Raw genomic sequence first — 16222 nt, forward strand, 5'->3', positions numbered from 1 at the left:
TGAGAATGTTGTCTATGAACACTATCACAAACTGGTCGAGGTACGGCTGAAACACGCGATTCATGATATCCATGAAGATCGCTGGCGCATTCGTCAAACCGAACGGCATCACAAGGAACTCGTAGTGGCCATAACGAGTCCTGAAAGCTGTCTTCGAAACATCATCATCTCTCACCCTCAACTGGTGATAACCGGAACGCAGATCTATCTTGGAGAAAATCGAAGCTCCTTGCAACTAGTCAAACAGATCCTCAATCCTCGGAAGTGGGTATTTATTCTTCACTGTAACCCTGTTCAACTCCCGATAGTCAAAACAAAGCCTCATAGAGCCATCTTTCTTCTTAACAAACAAGACTGGCGCGCCTCAAGGTGAGAAACTAGGGCGAGTGAACTCCTTGTCTAGAAGTTCCTGAATCTGCTTCTTAAGCTCTGCCATCTCTGTCGGTGCTAGTCGGTACGGTGCTTTGGAGATCGGAACCGTACCTGGCATAAGCTCGATAGAAAACTCCACCTCTCTCTCAGGTGGCATACCAGAGACATCCTCCGAAAAAATGTCTAAGAAGTCTCTAACAATCGGAACTTCTGAAGCTGACTGACTGGGTGCCTCGGGGACAGATATAAAAGTCGCTAGAAATGCCCGACACCCTCCATGCATGAGCTTCCTAGCCTGAACATATGGAATAATGCACGGTAAGGGAAAGTACCTGTCTGGCTCAAATAAGAACTGCGTCATTCCAGGCAATCGGACTAAAACAGATCTCCGCTGGAAGTCAATCAAAACTCTGTTCCGCAATAGCATGTCCATCTCTAGGATGATGTCAAACTCTGGCATCGGCAGCACGATAAGATCCGCATAGACAAGATTGCCGTGGAGCTCAAGATCTATGTCTCGTATCACATTGGTGGCTGTCATCTCCTCGCCTAAAGGCAACACTACTTAATAGGCTATATCTAGCCCGATGGTCTTGACTTTGAGGAATTCGGCAAAGACCTCCGAAATAATTGAGTGAGTGGCCCTCTGAATCTATCAAGGCCTTGGTAGCTGAGCCAGCTATGAAAATTCTCCCTGAAAGTTCGGAACACTAAGCGGAACCCAATAATCACAAGAGTTAAGCTTATAGACATGCAAAGGTCACAGTTCTTCTAACTAAATCCCGAAAATAAATACTAAGTAGAGCATGCAATCTTATCGCAAATCTAAGTTCAAAATCTTAATCCCGATTCCCAAAACATTGGAATGCAAATGTAAACTTAAAGCTGTAAGGTACCTGTCATCAACATGGTATCGGGGTTTGTCTCCGCAGCATGGAGAGCAAAAACCCTGCCTTGGGTAGGCAGATTCTTCCGGGGGCACTGCTGCAGTACATGGTCTGTGCTACCACACTTGTAACATTTCCCTGAGCCATACATGCATGCTCCGGGATGACGGTGTGAGCATTTAGGGCAAGCCGGATGCTTAAAGGTCCTCGGGACGGCACGTCTCTGCTGCTGCTGAGGTCCTCCTCTGTTTCTGGGCTGCTCGTGAAAAGGCTTCTTGTGCTGATGCTGATGCTGCTGAGGAGGCGGGCGATGTGGTACTTGGATTGGGCGCTTGCCCTGACGGTCTCTCTCGATGTCCCGCTGATCCTGCTCTGCGGCTAATGCTTTGGAGACAGCGACCTCATAAGAAGTAGGGTCAGACACCCTAACATCACGGCCCAAGATCGGCCGTAGACCCACCAAGAAATGCATCAACTTGGCTCTAGCATCATTCGCTATCAAGGGCACAAAATGACAACCCGTCTCAAACTTATGGATGAACTCCGTAATAGTCGAATCTCCCTGTCTCAGGCTCATGAACTCAGTGGTCAACCTGGTGCGCACCTCCTCTGTAAAATATTTGGAGCAGAATACCTCCGTGAAGCGTACCCAAGACAGTGTAGCCAAGTTAAGGGCTACTGAAGCTCCTTCCCACCATAAGCGGGCATCTCCTCCGAACAGATAAGAGGCACAACGAACTCGATCTGCATCCCCAAGCTCCATGAAATCGAAGATAACCTCGAGGGACTTGATCCGGCCCTCGGCAATCATGGGGTCCGACGTCCCTGAAAACTCCTGTGGACGCATCTTCATGAATCTCTCATATACCACCTCGGGTCCTGTCGGCCTGGTCGCTAAAGCATTGTTCCCCGCAAACTGTGCGAAGAACTGAGTCATCCCAGCCAGCATCTGGGCATTCATGGACGGTGGGGGTGGAGGTGGTAAATCTCTCTCCTGTCTCTGCTCCCCCCTGTCCTCTCGGCGAGGTTCGTCATTTCTAGTGCGCTCGAGAATGCGTTTAGGGAGCATACTGTTCCATACATAACCCATACGTAAATAACATGCATAATTCCCTGATTTATTTAAATTGAAATACTGAAAAATAAAATAAATCTGGACGTAAAACATTTCATGAAAACATGCTGTCAAATAATTCATGCTTGAATAAAATGCGCAAATGTAAAACTTACAGACCGAAGACATGACTTCGTGAGCTTCTCGAGGTCAGTAGTAGTACAACCTTATACAGAAACATTGCTCTAATACCAGATGTAGAGGCCTAAAAATCCGTGCTTGAAAATTTGCGGAAAATTTAAAATTTTTTTTTTGAATAATTAAAATTGCCTCATTCATAACTAAACTGATAAATAACGTTTGATGTTCAAAGTGGCAGCGGAAGAAATTAACATTTTCGAAATAACAGTAAAAAGTTTATCCAACGATAATTAAAATGTTTGAGCCATCAAATAATAATAAATGCTGAACTGAGGTCCTCGGGTCCTACTACTGCCGACTCAAGCTGGCTCACTGGTCCCCGCCCTCGGTCCCAACGTCATCAGTACCTACAACAATCAAGTCTAGTGAGTCTAAAGACTCAACATGCATATATCGTAAATAACAAGTAAATAAATAGTAAAGTTTCATGCAAGTGAAAATATCATGTCATGAGGCATATCGTGAAAATACCGTGTCATGATTAATTATAGTACGTGCATAACTGAACTGAAAATCATGGTGAAAATGTTTGCTCCTTGGAGCCCTGTACTGAAATAGCATGTAATAATTTTCTGGTGAGATTATGGTCTATGCAAGTGGTCCCTAAACTGAACTGAACTGAGCTGACCGGTAACTGGCGATCGGGCCGGTAACTGGCGACCGGACTTAAGCATGATAGTAAAGTGACCACAAGCAATATCGCATAAATTTCAAAATAAGTATTTTTGCACGTAATTTAATTAATTTACATAATTAAATATCCTGTAATAATTTTACTGAATGGATTGGATCGCTCCCAGGCTCACTGCAACCTAATTATGCCATGAAAAATATGCAATAGCTTTATGGGACCAAACTATGCAATAACATCCAAAAACTGAGACAAGTGCGCCTAATGACTTCGTATTTAATCATGGCTCCGAACCAACCCGAACCAACACTGAAACATCATATAGTCATGATTAAAATACGCTTAAAATGATGAGATTATGCTCCTAAAATGGTGAGGGTAGAAATCTAGGTGAATGGAGGCCAAAACATGAAACGCTCTTTCGAGAGTCAATTTGGCACATCGCACCGTAAATTCTCGTACGACCTCAAAAATGATCCGAATCACGAACAGCCAAAAACATGACCTTCTTAACTTGATGAGGCACTGTCCAAAACAATGCCATGGGCTAAAAGCAAACCAAGAACTCAAATGACGCCTGAGAACAACAGCACGCTTGCTGTCAAAATTACAGCAGCTGCACATTTGCTTTTCTTGTGTCGTTTTCGAGACTACCGGCCATTGGGGCTTGAACCACCAACCTGAGACTCTTACCAACATCCCAAGGAATGATTTGAACCATGGCTAAGGGCCCTAGGCCAGCCACAATTCGCATCACCCCAACAACAATCCGAAAGTTCCAACCGAGAACACCTTGCATGCGTGTGTAGTGTTGTGCTTCGTTTGCTGTCTCGTGTCGTTCAAATTTCCATTTGATTGGCCATGGCACGATCTACACATCTAGGGGCATGGTGTAAACCGTGGCTAAGGGCCATATGCCAACCAAGATCCACACCATTCCCTAAAAATCAAAACAACACAAGCTGTAAAAAGAACAGGGCCGAAGGGTGAAGGGGTTGTTCTTGAGTTTTATTTAAAAACCGATTCACCATGGACCAAGCCACCAAAAGGGAAACTTAGTCACGTCTTAGACATGCTAGGTAAGTGTTCTAACCATGGCTATAGGCCTTTTGGGCAGCCATGAACAGAAACATTTCCCTTTGACAGCAAACTGAATTTTTCGAAACACAAATGGACACAAATGGGAAGTTGCTGTCATATTCTCGACTTCCAGCATACATGGGGTTATATGAATTGATCATCATGGTCCTAATGCATCCTAGTACATGTCTAAATGTTGCCTTGGGAGCCTGGAATCGAACCAACACCTGAAACCATGAAAACAAAAGAAACTGTGAAGCTTGTCATGGAACCGAAAAAAATCTGCATGTTTTATTTTCTGAAAATTGTTGGTGTGTTTCGGTTTTTGCATGAAAATGATGATCATGAAATGTAAAAATAATGATAATAGGACTTGATTGAAGAGTCAAGGAAGAATATATGCATACCTGGTTTCGTTTGAAAGAAAAACGAAAGAATGAGATGATTCGGCGCGGAGGAGGTGAAGCGCTTTCGCTACCTTGTTTGCTGTTTGCTACTGATCTTCTCTCTTGTTTTAAGCTATGAAACCCACGGTTCATACACTCAGAATTGGCCCTGAATTCGGTGGTGAGGGATGAAGAATGATGGTTAGGAGAGTGAGGGGAAGATCCACTAATAAAGGGATTCAAATGGCAAGACTAATTCTACTTCTCATTTGAATTTTGAAATTGTTGATCAAGTCTTCTTGGGGAGAAAAGCATGACCGATTTCTAAATGTTATACAAGGCTTGAATATGATCTAATATTAATTAAATGGTGCTCCAAAACTAAAAGGATTATCATACTTATTAAATAACAAAGAAAGGGTCAAAAGTGTTGAGTTGGCAAGGAATAATCTAGCAACTAAGGGGCCGAAAATACACCATAAAAGTGAAGGGAAAATGTTGATTATTTACTAAATTTATAACCCTTAAAAGCCTTACCTATCTTTTAAATAATTTAGTGAACTAACCCCTTAATTATGGAACTTAAATGAATTTATTTCCTACTCACCTCAAGTAATTAAAATAAATCCTCAAACCACCTTTTTAACTTAAATCAACTTACTTGCTAGCTAAAATAAATTCTGAAAATGATTTCTTAATCATAATTTCTATCTCAAAACTCCAACTCCAGTCCAGCCTCACTGAATTAACTGAAATGATACAAATTTAAACGACTGCATAAAATAATTAAATTTAAATACTCATGCAATAAAATCATTTTAAACTTAAATACTAGAATTATGCATGGCTTATACGTAGTCTAAGTTACGGGTTCTACACTAAATAGATTTGGGTACCAAATTCATTTATTATTTGTGATTGTAGGTTACATTTTCCCTTCACTTTTATGGTGTATTTTCGGCCCCTTAGTTGCTAGATTATTCCTTGCCAACTCAACACTTTTGACACTTTTGACCCTTTCTTTGATTAGAGGACTTAACGAGACTGATTGGGGAAGACGAGGTCGTCGTCCTCGTGGTGAAGCACGAAATGTTAACGTGGAGCATGAAGTGGATCAATTGACTAGAGGAATGGGTGAAATGGAACTTGTGATATCCCGATTTCAGAACATGCGTCCTCCTCGATTCTTTGGGAATGAAGATGGTGAGAAAGCTATAGCATGGCTAAAAAGTATGAAGCGTTTGTTCAATATGTTGGAGTACACTCCTGACTTGCAGCTTAAGTTGGCTATTTGTCAATTAAAAGACCGAGCTCAGTTATGGTGGGAAACTAGTGAGGAAGCTTTGAAAGAATCAGGTGAAAGAGTTACTTGGGATGTATTTTGCGCTCAGTTTGCTCGAGAGTATTCACAGCCTTCGTACTATTCGGCCAAGGAAGCTGAATTCAATGGATTGACTCAAGGTAATATGACTGTAGTGGAGTATGCCTCTCAATTTTCAGCGCTTCTTGCCTATGTTCCTCATGTTGCTAGCAGTGATCGGAACAAGCTATCTCATTTTATGCAAGGATTGAATCGAACCATTTGCACTTTAGTAGTCACTGGAGCACCTGTTAATTATGCCGATGCTGTAGAGAAAGCCAAGAATGTGGAGGCAAGTCTACTTTTGGCAGAACCACAGTCAGTTCAACCAGGTTTTCCTCAGAGTTTCGGAGGTAATGTGCCGATGCCAGTGAGTGCACCATTATACCGTCCTTTACTGCCGTACCAGCCTACGCAGTCTTATCAGCAACCAAAGCAACAAAATTTTAAGGCCAAAGGAAAAAAATTCAAGAAACAGACTCGTAACAGTTCTTCTAGTTCCGGCAGTCAGCGTGGAAGTTCAGTTGGGTCACTAGGTGGAGTATTTTGTGATCGTTGTGGTGGTAAGCATTTCAGCACTCAGTGTACTGGAGTTCAGGGATCTTGTAATATCTGTGGGCAAGTTGGACATTATGCTAGAGTATGTCCGAATGCAGCGAGACAACAATTTCAGCAACCTCAGTTTGGTCAGGGTTTTAGAGGACAAGCAACTAGACCTTTTGTTCCGACTCAGTCTTTTCAGCAGTCTAGCTATCCTCAGCCTAGAGGTTCTGCACATCAGCGTTTTCCCGGGCCACAGCAGGCCAGAGTTCATGCTCTAACTCAGGATCAGGTTCAAGACGCACATGGCGGAGTTATTGCAGGTATTTGTCTTATTTTTAATCATCCCGCTCGTATATTGATAGACACAGGAGCATCTCATTCATTTGTATCTGTTGTATTTGTTGATGAGCATGAGATTGCTGCTACTCCGTTGATAGATACTGTGTCAGTCTCTACACCTGTCGGTGTATGTTTGATGTCTCATGAGACAATTCTGAATTGTGTGATTAGATTCGATGATAATATTATGATAACTAATCTCATCAAGCTAGATATGTCTGACTTCGACTGTTTTCTGGGAATGGATACTCTGTCTAATTATCGAGCTACGGTTGATTGTTTCCATGGAGTCGTCAGATTCAGACCGTATTATGGCAGTAAATGGAATTTTTACGGTAGTGATTCGCAATCACGTATTCCATTAGTGTCAGCAATGGAAATGTTTAGAATCTTGTCGACAGGAAATGAAGGATTCATGATCTATGCAGTTGATGCGACACAGGGAAAAAGATTTGAAGTTTCTGATATTCCTGTTGTCAAGGAATTCCCTGATGTATTTCCCGATGAAATTCCTGGATTTCCACCCCAGAGGGAAATCGATTTTAGCATTGAGTTGGTGTCCGGGACAAACCCTATTTCTAGAGCACCATATCGTTTGGCTCCAGCGGAATTGAAAGAACTCAAAGAGCAATTACAGGACTTACTGGAAAAAGGCTATATTAGACCAAGTATGTCACCTTGGGGAGCTCCGGTATTGTTTGTCAAGAAGAAAGACGGAACGATGAGAATGTGCATTGATTATAGGCAGTTGAACAAAGCTACTGTGAAGAATAAGTATCCTCTGCCGCGTATCGATGACTTGTTTGATCAGTTGCAAGGTACATCAGTGTATTCAAAGATAGATCTTCGTTCTGGCTACCATCAGCTTCGAGTTTGAGAGGAAGATGTTCCGATGACAGCATTTTGAACACGTTATGGGCATTATGAATTGTTATGCCTTTTGGATTGACTAATGCTCCTGCAGTTTTTATGGATTTGATGAATCGTGTTTTTCGAGAATTTATAGACAGATTTGTTATTGTCTTCATAGATGACATTCTGATTTATTGGAAAACAAAGAAGGAGCATCGAGAACATTTAAGGTTGGTCCTCCAGACTCTCAGAACAGCGCAATTGTATGCAAAATTTTCTAAATGTGAATTCTGGCTGGACAGAGTTGTATTTCTGGGTCATGTTATATCAGCTCAAGGAGTATCAGTGGATCCTAGTAAAGTGGAAGCTGTTATCAATTGGCCAACACTGACGAATATTTTCGATAATCGCAGTTTCTTGGGTTTGGCAGGATATTATAGGCGTTTCATTGAAGGATTTTCTATTATAGCAAGTCCTATGACTCAATTAACGCAAAAAGATCGACGTTTTGTGTGGACTGATGAATGTGAGTCAAGTTTTCAGACTTTGAAGGAAAAGTTGACAACAGCCCCAGTGCTAGCTTTGCCATCAGGCTCAGGTGGATATGTTGTTTGTTCAGATGCATCTCTAAATGGACTTGGATGTGTTCTAATGCAAAATGGGCGAGTGATTGCATCTGCTTCTCGTCAGTTGAAGCCGCATGAGACCCGATATCCAGTTCATGACTTAGAGTTGGCTGCTATTGTATTTGCATTGAAGTTATGGCGTCATTATCTGTACGGTGAGCAGTTTGTGATTTATTCGGATCACAAGAGCCTTAAATATCTTTTCTCACAGCCTGACTTGAACATGAGACAACGTCGATGGATGGAGTTACTTAAAGACTTTGATTGTGAGATTCAGTATCAACCAGGGCGAATGAATCTTGTTGCAGATGCTCTCAGCAGGAAGGTTCATAATGCTATGCTGACATCTTTGACTATCTCTAAAGTTCACGAGCACTTTGGAACTTCAGGATGGACTTATCAGATCAGTGGAGACTACTTTATAGTGTCATCTATTCAAGTCGAGCCACAGATTTTGTCCAGAATCAAAGCAGCACAGAAGACCGATCTGCATATTCATAGATTGAAAGAATTGTCTCGAACAGGTCAGACAGAAAAGTTTAGTGTTGCTTCAGATGGTAGTCTGCGCTTTAATGGTAGACTTGTGGTTCCAAATTTGATAGATTTGAAAGAAGTCATACTAAAGGAAGCACATTGTAGTCGACACAGTATTCACCCAGGAATTCGAAAGATGTATCATACCTTGAGAGCTCATTATTGGTGGGAAGTATGAAGAAAGATATTTCTCATTTTGTGGCTAAATGTTTACCGTGTCAGCAAGTTAAAGCCGAGAATATGAGACTTGGTGGAATGTTACATAGTCTTGAAGTGCCTCAGTGGAACTGGGAGCACATTGCTATGGATTTTGTGACTCATCTACCTCGTTCTAATCGTGGTTGTGATGCGATTTGGGTGATTGTTGATAGATTGTCTAAATCAGCTCATTTTATCCCGTATGATCGTACTTGCACTTATTTGAAAATGGCGAAACTGTACATTGATCATATAGTGAGATTGCATGGTGTTCCAGTAATCATAGTATCTGATCGTGATCCAAGGTTTGCTTCGAAGTTTTGGGGAAGTTTGCAATCAGCTTTGGGTTCAAAGTTGGCTATGAGCACTGCCTATCACCCGCAGACAAATGGTCAGTCAGAAAGAACCATCCAGACTCTAGAGGATATGTTACGAGCAGTAGTGATGGATTTCAAAGGTGGTTGGCAAGAATCATTGTCTTTGGTTGAATTCTCTTACAATAATAGTTTTCAGGCAACAATCGGTATGGCACCATTTGAAGCTTTTTATGGAAGAAAGTGCAGATCGCCGATATGTTGGGAAGATGTAGGAGAAAAACAGATGTCAAGACCAGAATTTATTCAAGAAATGAAAGATAAAGTTGAATTGATCAGGAAAAGGATGAAAGCAGCCCAAGATCGTCAAGCCAGTTATGCTAATAAAAGGCGTAGACCTTTAGAGTTCCAAGTGGACGATTATGTTTTCTTGAAAGTATCACCATTTCGGGGTACTATGAGATTTGGACATAAAGGGAAGTTAGCTCCGCGTTATATTGGTCCGTATATGATTGTTGAGAGGATTGGCACATTGGCGTATCGTTTGGATTTGTCGCAAAGTTTGTCTTTGATACATAATGTGTTTCATGTATCTATGATGCGGACGTATGAGCCAGATCCGTCTCATATCTTGAATGCCGAAGATGTGGAGTTGGACAGTTCCCTTAGCTATGTTGAACATCCAGTGCAAATTTTGGACCGTAAGGAAAGACAGCTCAGGAGCAAGACGATTCCATTGGTTTTGGTACAATGGAGTAGACATGGAAGAGAAGAATCTACATGAGAATTAGAGGCAAAGATGCGACAAGAATGGCCTCATTTGTTTGAGAATGTAATGAATTATGCGATGTATTTTGAATTTCCTATGTATTATCAGATGTAATGTTGTGGATATCAGTGTTGTGTTTGTTAGATTTCGAGGACGAAATCTTTTATTAGTAGGGGAGAATGTGAGGCCCAATACTTAAAATAACCCCAGCCCATTTCCCATTTTTATTATAATTACCCAAACCATTTCAATGAGATAGCGTACAGCAGATTAGAGTTCTCTTCCATTCCAGTAGCTTTCGGCCCTTCTTCGTGACTTTCTGCCTCAGCCGCGTTGCTCCGTTAGAGGCTGGAGTTGAAGTGCAGCACCTAGCCATCTTCTTCCTTCAACCTATTAGCTACTTTCCTGCCATGAATCGGTAGGTGACGAGCTCGATTTGGCTTGATTTCAAGCAGCAGTGCGCGTAGCTTCGATTCGGTTTTAGGTAAGCTTTTGGCTTCGAATTTTTGTTGTTCTTGGTGTATTAGTTTATAAAAGTGAAGAATTGAGCTTTTCCCCTAATTTCCAGCTAGGTTTCCGGCGTGAACAGTATTTCCGGCAACTTGTTCCGGAGAGCCACCTTTGCGAAATTAACGTTGTGCATTCTAGCTTTGAGTATTGAGGTATTAAGTTTGAAATTCCAGATTTTGAAAGGTTATATATAGGCTTCCCGGATTTCGAATTTTAACCGAGACGATTTATTTTGTTTTAGTCGTTTGGTATGCATTGTGATACACTTGTGTTGATTCTTTACAAAGAGATTCTCTTTAACACAAGTGATATAGCCAGAAATCTTCCGAGCATTGTTGTTACCCTTTTGTAGGAGTTTGATGATATATTTCCAGAGGAGCTATCTCAAGGAATACCACCATTGAGGGGGATTGAGCACCAAATTGATTTTGTGCCCGGAAGTGCATTACCAAATCGTCCAGCGTATAGAAGCAATTCGGAGGAGACCAAGGAGCTTCAACGGCAGGTAAGTGAATTATTAGATAGGGGTTTCGTGCGTGAGTCCATGTCTCCTTGTGCTGTACCTGTTTTATTAGTTCCTAAGAAAGATGGCTCATGGCGTATGTGTGTAGATTGTAGGGCAATCAATAATATAAGCATCAAATATAGGCATCCCATACCTAGACTAGATGATATGTTAGATGAATTGCATGGTGCTTGTATTTTTAGCAAGATTGACTTGAAAAGTGGTTATCACCAAATTAGGATGAGGGAAGGTGATGAGTGGAAAACTGCTTTTAAAACCAAGTACGGGTTATATGAGTGGATGGTCATGCCTTTTGGCTTAACTAACGCTCCTAGCACTTTTATGAGGTTAATGAACCATGTCTTGCGTGCATACATAGGAAAATTTGTTGTTGTTTACTTTGATGATATCCTAGTATATAGCAAAGACTTGGATGAGCATGTTAATCACTTGAGACTTGTGCTAATCACACTAAGGGCTAAAAATTTATATGCTAATTTAAAGAAATGTGATTTTTGTACAAGCAAACTTGTCTTCCTTGGTTTTGTGGTAAGTTCGCAGGGGATACAAGTGGATGAGGACAAGGTAAGTGCTATTCGAGATTGGCTAACGCCTGCTTCTGTTGGTCAAGTTCGAAGCTTTCATGGTCTTGCAAGCTTCTATAGGAGGTTTGTAAAAGATTTTAGCACACTGGCGGCACCGATGACTGCGGTGATTAAGAAGAACGTTCCATTCCATTGGGGCGAAGAGCAAGAGAAGTCTTTCAATATTATTAAACAAAAGTTAATTAATGCGCCTTTACTTGTTTTGCCTAATTTTTCTAATACTTTTGAAATTGAATGTGATGTTGTTTTGATGCAAGGAGGACGACCAGTGGCGTATTTTAGTGAGAAACTCAATGGAGCAGCGCTAAACTATCCAACGTATGACAAGGAGTTGTACGCGCTTGTGAGGACTTTGGAGGTGTGGCAACACTACTTGAGGGCCTAAAGAGTTTGTGATTCACACGGATCATGAGTCTCTTAAGCACCTTAAGGGGCAGCAGAAGTTGAACAAGCGGCATGCCAAGTGGGTTGCATTCATAGGTACATTTCCCTACATCATCAAGTACAAACAAGGTAAGGAAAATGTAGTGGCTGACGCATTATCACGGAGGTATGTACTAATCTCTACTTTGGAGTATAAAGTTTTGGGGTTTGAGCATGTGAAGGAATTATATGTGCTAGATGAGGATTTTAAGAATGTATTTGAAACATGTATGCATGGTCCACATGACAAATTTTATTTGCATCATGGTTTCTTATTTAAAGAAGATAGGTTGTGCGTTCCTAGATCATCCATTCGTGAATTACTTGTTAGAGAGGCACATGGGGGTGGCTTAATGGGGCATTTTGTTGTGGCTAAAACTTTAAGTGCATTGCATGAACATTTCTATTGGCCACACATGAAACGTGACGTTTAGCGTGTTTGTGATAAGTGCATTACTTGTAGACAAGCTAAATCTAAAACACAACCACATGGCTTGTATACACCACTTCCCGTCCCTAGTGAACCTTGGGTTGATATTTCTATGGACTTTGTTTTGGGGTTGCCTAGGACAAAGAAGGGGAGAGATTCTATATTTGTTGTTGTGGATAGATTTTCTAAGATGGCTCATTTTATTGCTTGTCACAAAACTGATGATGCATCTCACATTGCGGATCTATTCTTTAGAGAAGTCGTTAGGTTGCATGGCATGCCTAGGACTATTGTTTCGGACCGTGATGTTAAATTCTTGAGTTATTTTTGGAAAACGTTATGGGCTAAACTTGGCACAAAATTGTTGTTTTCTACTACATGTCATCCTCAAACGGATGGGCAAACTGAAGTTGTCAATAGAACTTTAGGAACACTTTTGCGTGCTATTCTTAAAAAGAACTTAAAGAATTGGGAGGATTGTTTACCATTTGTTGAGTTTGCTTATAATCGTAGTGTGCATTTTACTACGAATTATTCACCATTTGAAATTGTATATGGTTTTAATCCTTTGACTCCGTTGGATTTGATGTCTTTACCTGTGAGTGAAAGGTTGAATATGGATGGCAAGAAGAAAGCTGAATTCGTTAGAAGTTTGCATGAGAAGGTCAAGGATAACATCGAGAAAAAGAATTTACAATACACGAAGCAAGCCAACAAGGGAAGGAAAAAGATGGTTTTTGAAAAGGGAGATTGGGTGTGGTTGCACTTAAGGAAGGAAAGATTTCCAGAAAAGCGACGTTCAAAACTCTTACCTAGGGGTGACGGACCATTTCAAGTGCTTGAAAAGATCAATGACAATGCCTACAAATTAGACCTACCAGGTGAGTATAATGTCAGCTCTACTTTTAATGTTAGTGATCTTTCGTTGTTTGGAGGAGAGAAATGAGAGAAATGAAGACAACTCTTGTATTTATAACACTTAAATCTCGAAAATACGCTTTCACTGTTCATCTACCGCGGGTGCGCTGCGCCTTGCACCGCAGGTGCGCTGAGCTTACTGAACTACTTCCGAAAATTCAAAGGCGACGACCGCGGGTGCGCTGCTCAAATGACCGCGGGTGCGCTGAAGGCTCTGCCCAAACACCGCGGGTGCGGTCTCTTTTCCAGTGCGGGTGCACTGACCCTTCTGTCCAATCACCGCGGGTGCACTGAAAAATGGAGTGCGGGTGCACTCTCCCCTGAACCAACAATACTCTTTGCAACTAAAAATCGAATAACAACGTCGCTTCTCTTCATATTTCGGCAACACTCTCAACAAGAAAGTTGAACCTTTATGTCTTATCTAACCACTCCAATTGGCCTCATACCAATCGGCTCAACATACAAATTACCATTAATTAAATCGCAACGACGCTACAATATAACCACACAACATCTATAATCAACAATACTATAAACCATAGATCACAACTCTTAACATCTAAAACATGCTTAAACTTGACCAAATAGTCCATAAACATACGAAATCTTAAACCGTACCGTTCATCAGGCTTGGATATTACAACAGTCTTGTCAGCCTTCACTGGTATGGCTGCCACAACGGGATTCGGAGCTGTCTGTTGGACCAATTCTGGACCCAATCTCTTGGTACGTTAAATTCGGCGTCAAATCCAATGGCTCGTGACGAAGAACATGGGAAGGATTTGCAATATACTTCCTGAGCATGTCACATGAAAAACATTATGAACTCTGTCAAGATCTGGCGGTAGGGCTAATCTGTAAGCTCGATCACCAACTCTGTCCAAAATCTCAAATGGCCTATAAATCTCGGACTCAACTTTCCCTTCTTACCAAACCGCATCACACCTTTAAGAGGTGCTATCTTCAAGAACACGTGGTCGCCAACCTCAAATTGCAACGGCCTACGTCGTACATCAGCATAACTCTTCTGTCTCAACTGTGTTGTCTTCATTCTCTCTCGAATAACAGCATCAACATCAGCTGTCTGATGGACCAATTCTGGACCCAACATATTTCTCTCACCAATCTCGTCCCAATATAAGGGAGATCTACACTTTTTGCCATAAAGTGCTTCATACGGTACCATGCCAATCGTCGCCTGGTATCTATTATTGTACGTGAACTCAACAAGAGGCAATTTGGAGTCCCAACTACCAGGATAATCGATAGTACAAGCTCTGAGCATATCCTCTAAAATCTGAATAACTCTCTCTGATTGACCGTCGCTCTGAGGGTGATATGCTGTACTGAATGCTAACCGTGTATCCAAGGCTCTGTGCAAACTCTTCCAAAACTCTGAAGTAAATCTAGGGTCACGATCAGACACGATCGACACAGGAACACCATGAAGTCTAACATTCTCTGCTATGTACTCTTCGGCATACTGGTTCATGGAATACGTTGTCTTGACTGGGAGAAAATGCGCTGACTTGGTCAACCGATCAACGATAACCCAAATCAAGTTATAACCTTTCTGCGTTCTAGGAAGACCAATCACGATGTCCATTGTAATGAGCTCCCATTTCCATTGAGAAATCGGCAATGAATGCAATGTCTCAGCAGGTTTCTGATGTTCGATTTTCACCTGCTGACAAGTTAGGCACTGAGAAATAAACATTGCAATACCCTTCTTCATACCTGGCCACCAATAGAGTCTTCGAAGATCCTAATACATCTTGGTACCACCTGGATGTATCGAGTTTGGCGCAGTATGTGCCTCTGTCAAGACGACTCGCCGAATATCATCACCAGTAGGAATACATATACGGCCTCTGAATGTCATCAAACCATCTTTATTCATCCCAAACTCTTAATTACCTCTCTCCTCTGCTCTGGCTCTCATCTCTGTCGACTGTGCATCAATGGCCTGCTCTCTACGGATTCTGTCCGTCAATGTTGCCTGAATGACCAACGCTGAAAAACAAGCAATGGTTCGCGGAACCACCAAAGCTATCTCTCGTTTCAAGTCTAACAACAACGATTTCTGGATCATAGAACTCAAAGAAGAACTTGACTTACTGCTCAATGCATCCGCAACAACATTCGCCTTCCCAGGGTGGTAACTAATCGTCACATCATAGTCTTTGACAAGCTCTAACCACCGTCTCTGACGCATATTGAGTTCTTTCTGGGAAAACAAATACTTTAAACTCTTGTGGTCCGTGAAAATTTCACACTTTTCGCCATATAAATAGTGTCTCCAGATTTTCAGGGCGAAAACCACAGCTGCCAGTTCCAGATCATGCGTAGAATAATTTTTCTCGTAGTTCTTCAACTGACGAGAAGCATAGGCTATAACCTTTTCACGTTGCATCAGCACTGCACCGAGGCCCTTCTTCGACGCATCGGTATAAACAACAAAGTCCTCTGTACCACTAGGCAATGCAAGTACCGGAGCTGTCGTCAACCTATCTTTCAACTCTTGGAATCCACTTTGGCATTCATTAGACCACTCAAACTTCACAGTCTTCCTCGTCAGATTGGTTAACGGTAGGGAAATTTTGGAAAAATCTGAAAAAAAAAACGACGATAATAACCCGCCAAACCAAGAAAACTGCGTACCTCTGATACAATGGTAGGGAT

The 16222-nt window shown here is 41.7% G+C and overlaps 1 protein-coding gene across 1 annotated transcript; it reads left to right on the plus strand.

Annotated features, from left to right (window-relative positions):
- Positions 1-5741: 5741 nt before the first annotated feature.
- LOC142538669 (uncharacterized) lies at positions 5742-9043 on the plus strand. The gene is made up of 3 exons (XM_075643974.1): positions 5742-6834; positions 6952-7544; positions 8249-9043. The coding sequence occupies exons 1-3, from the start codon at positions 5742-5744 to the stop codon at positions 9041-9043; spliced, it is 2481 nt and encodes an 826-aa protein (XP_075500089.1).
- Positions 9044-16222: the final 7179 nt, after the last annotated feature.

Source organism: Primulina tabacum, chromosome 3, assembly GCF_025594145.1.
Source record: "Primulina tabacum isolate GXHZ01 chromosome 3, ASM2559414v2, whole genome shotgun sequence".
Lineage (NCBI taxonomy): Eukaryota > Viridiplantae > Streptophyta > Magnoliopsida > Lamiales > Gesneriaceae > Primulina > Primulina tabacum.

Excerpts from the sequence above, each read along its gene's own strand:
- LOC142538669 (XM_075643974.1), top strand. The coding sequence starts at position 5,742 with ATGGGTGAAATGGAACTTGTGATATCCCGATTTCAGAACATGCGTCCT. Across the intron at positions 6,835-6,951 it reads ACATGGCGGAGTTATTGCAG|ATACTGTGTCAGTCTCTACA; the intron begins GTATTTGTCTTA and ends CTCCGTTGATAG. Across the intron at positions 7,545-8,248 it reads TGTCACCTTGGGGAGCTCCG|ACTTTGAAGGAAAAGTTGAC; the intron begins GTATTGTTTGTC and ends TCAAGTTTTCAG.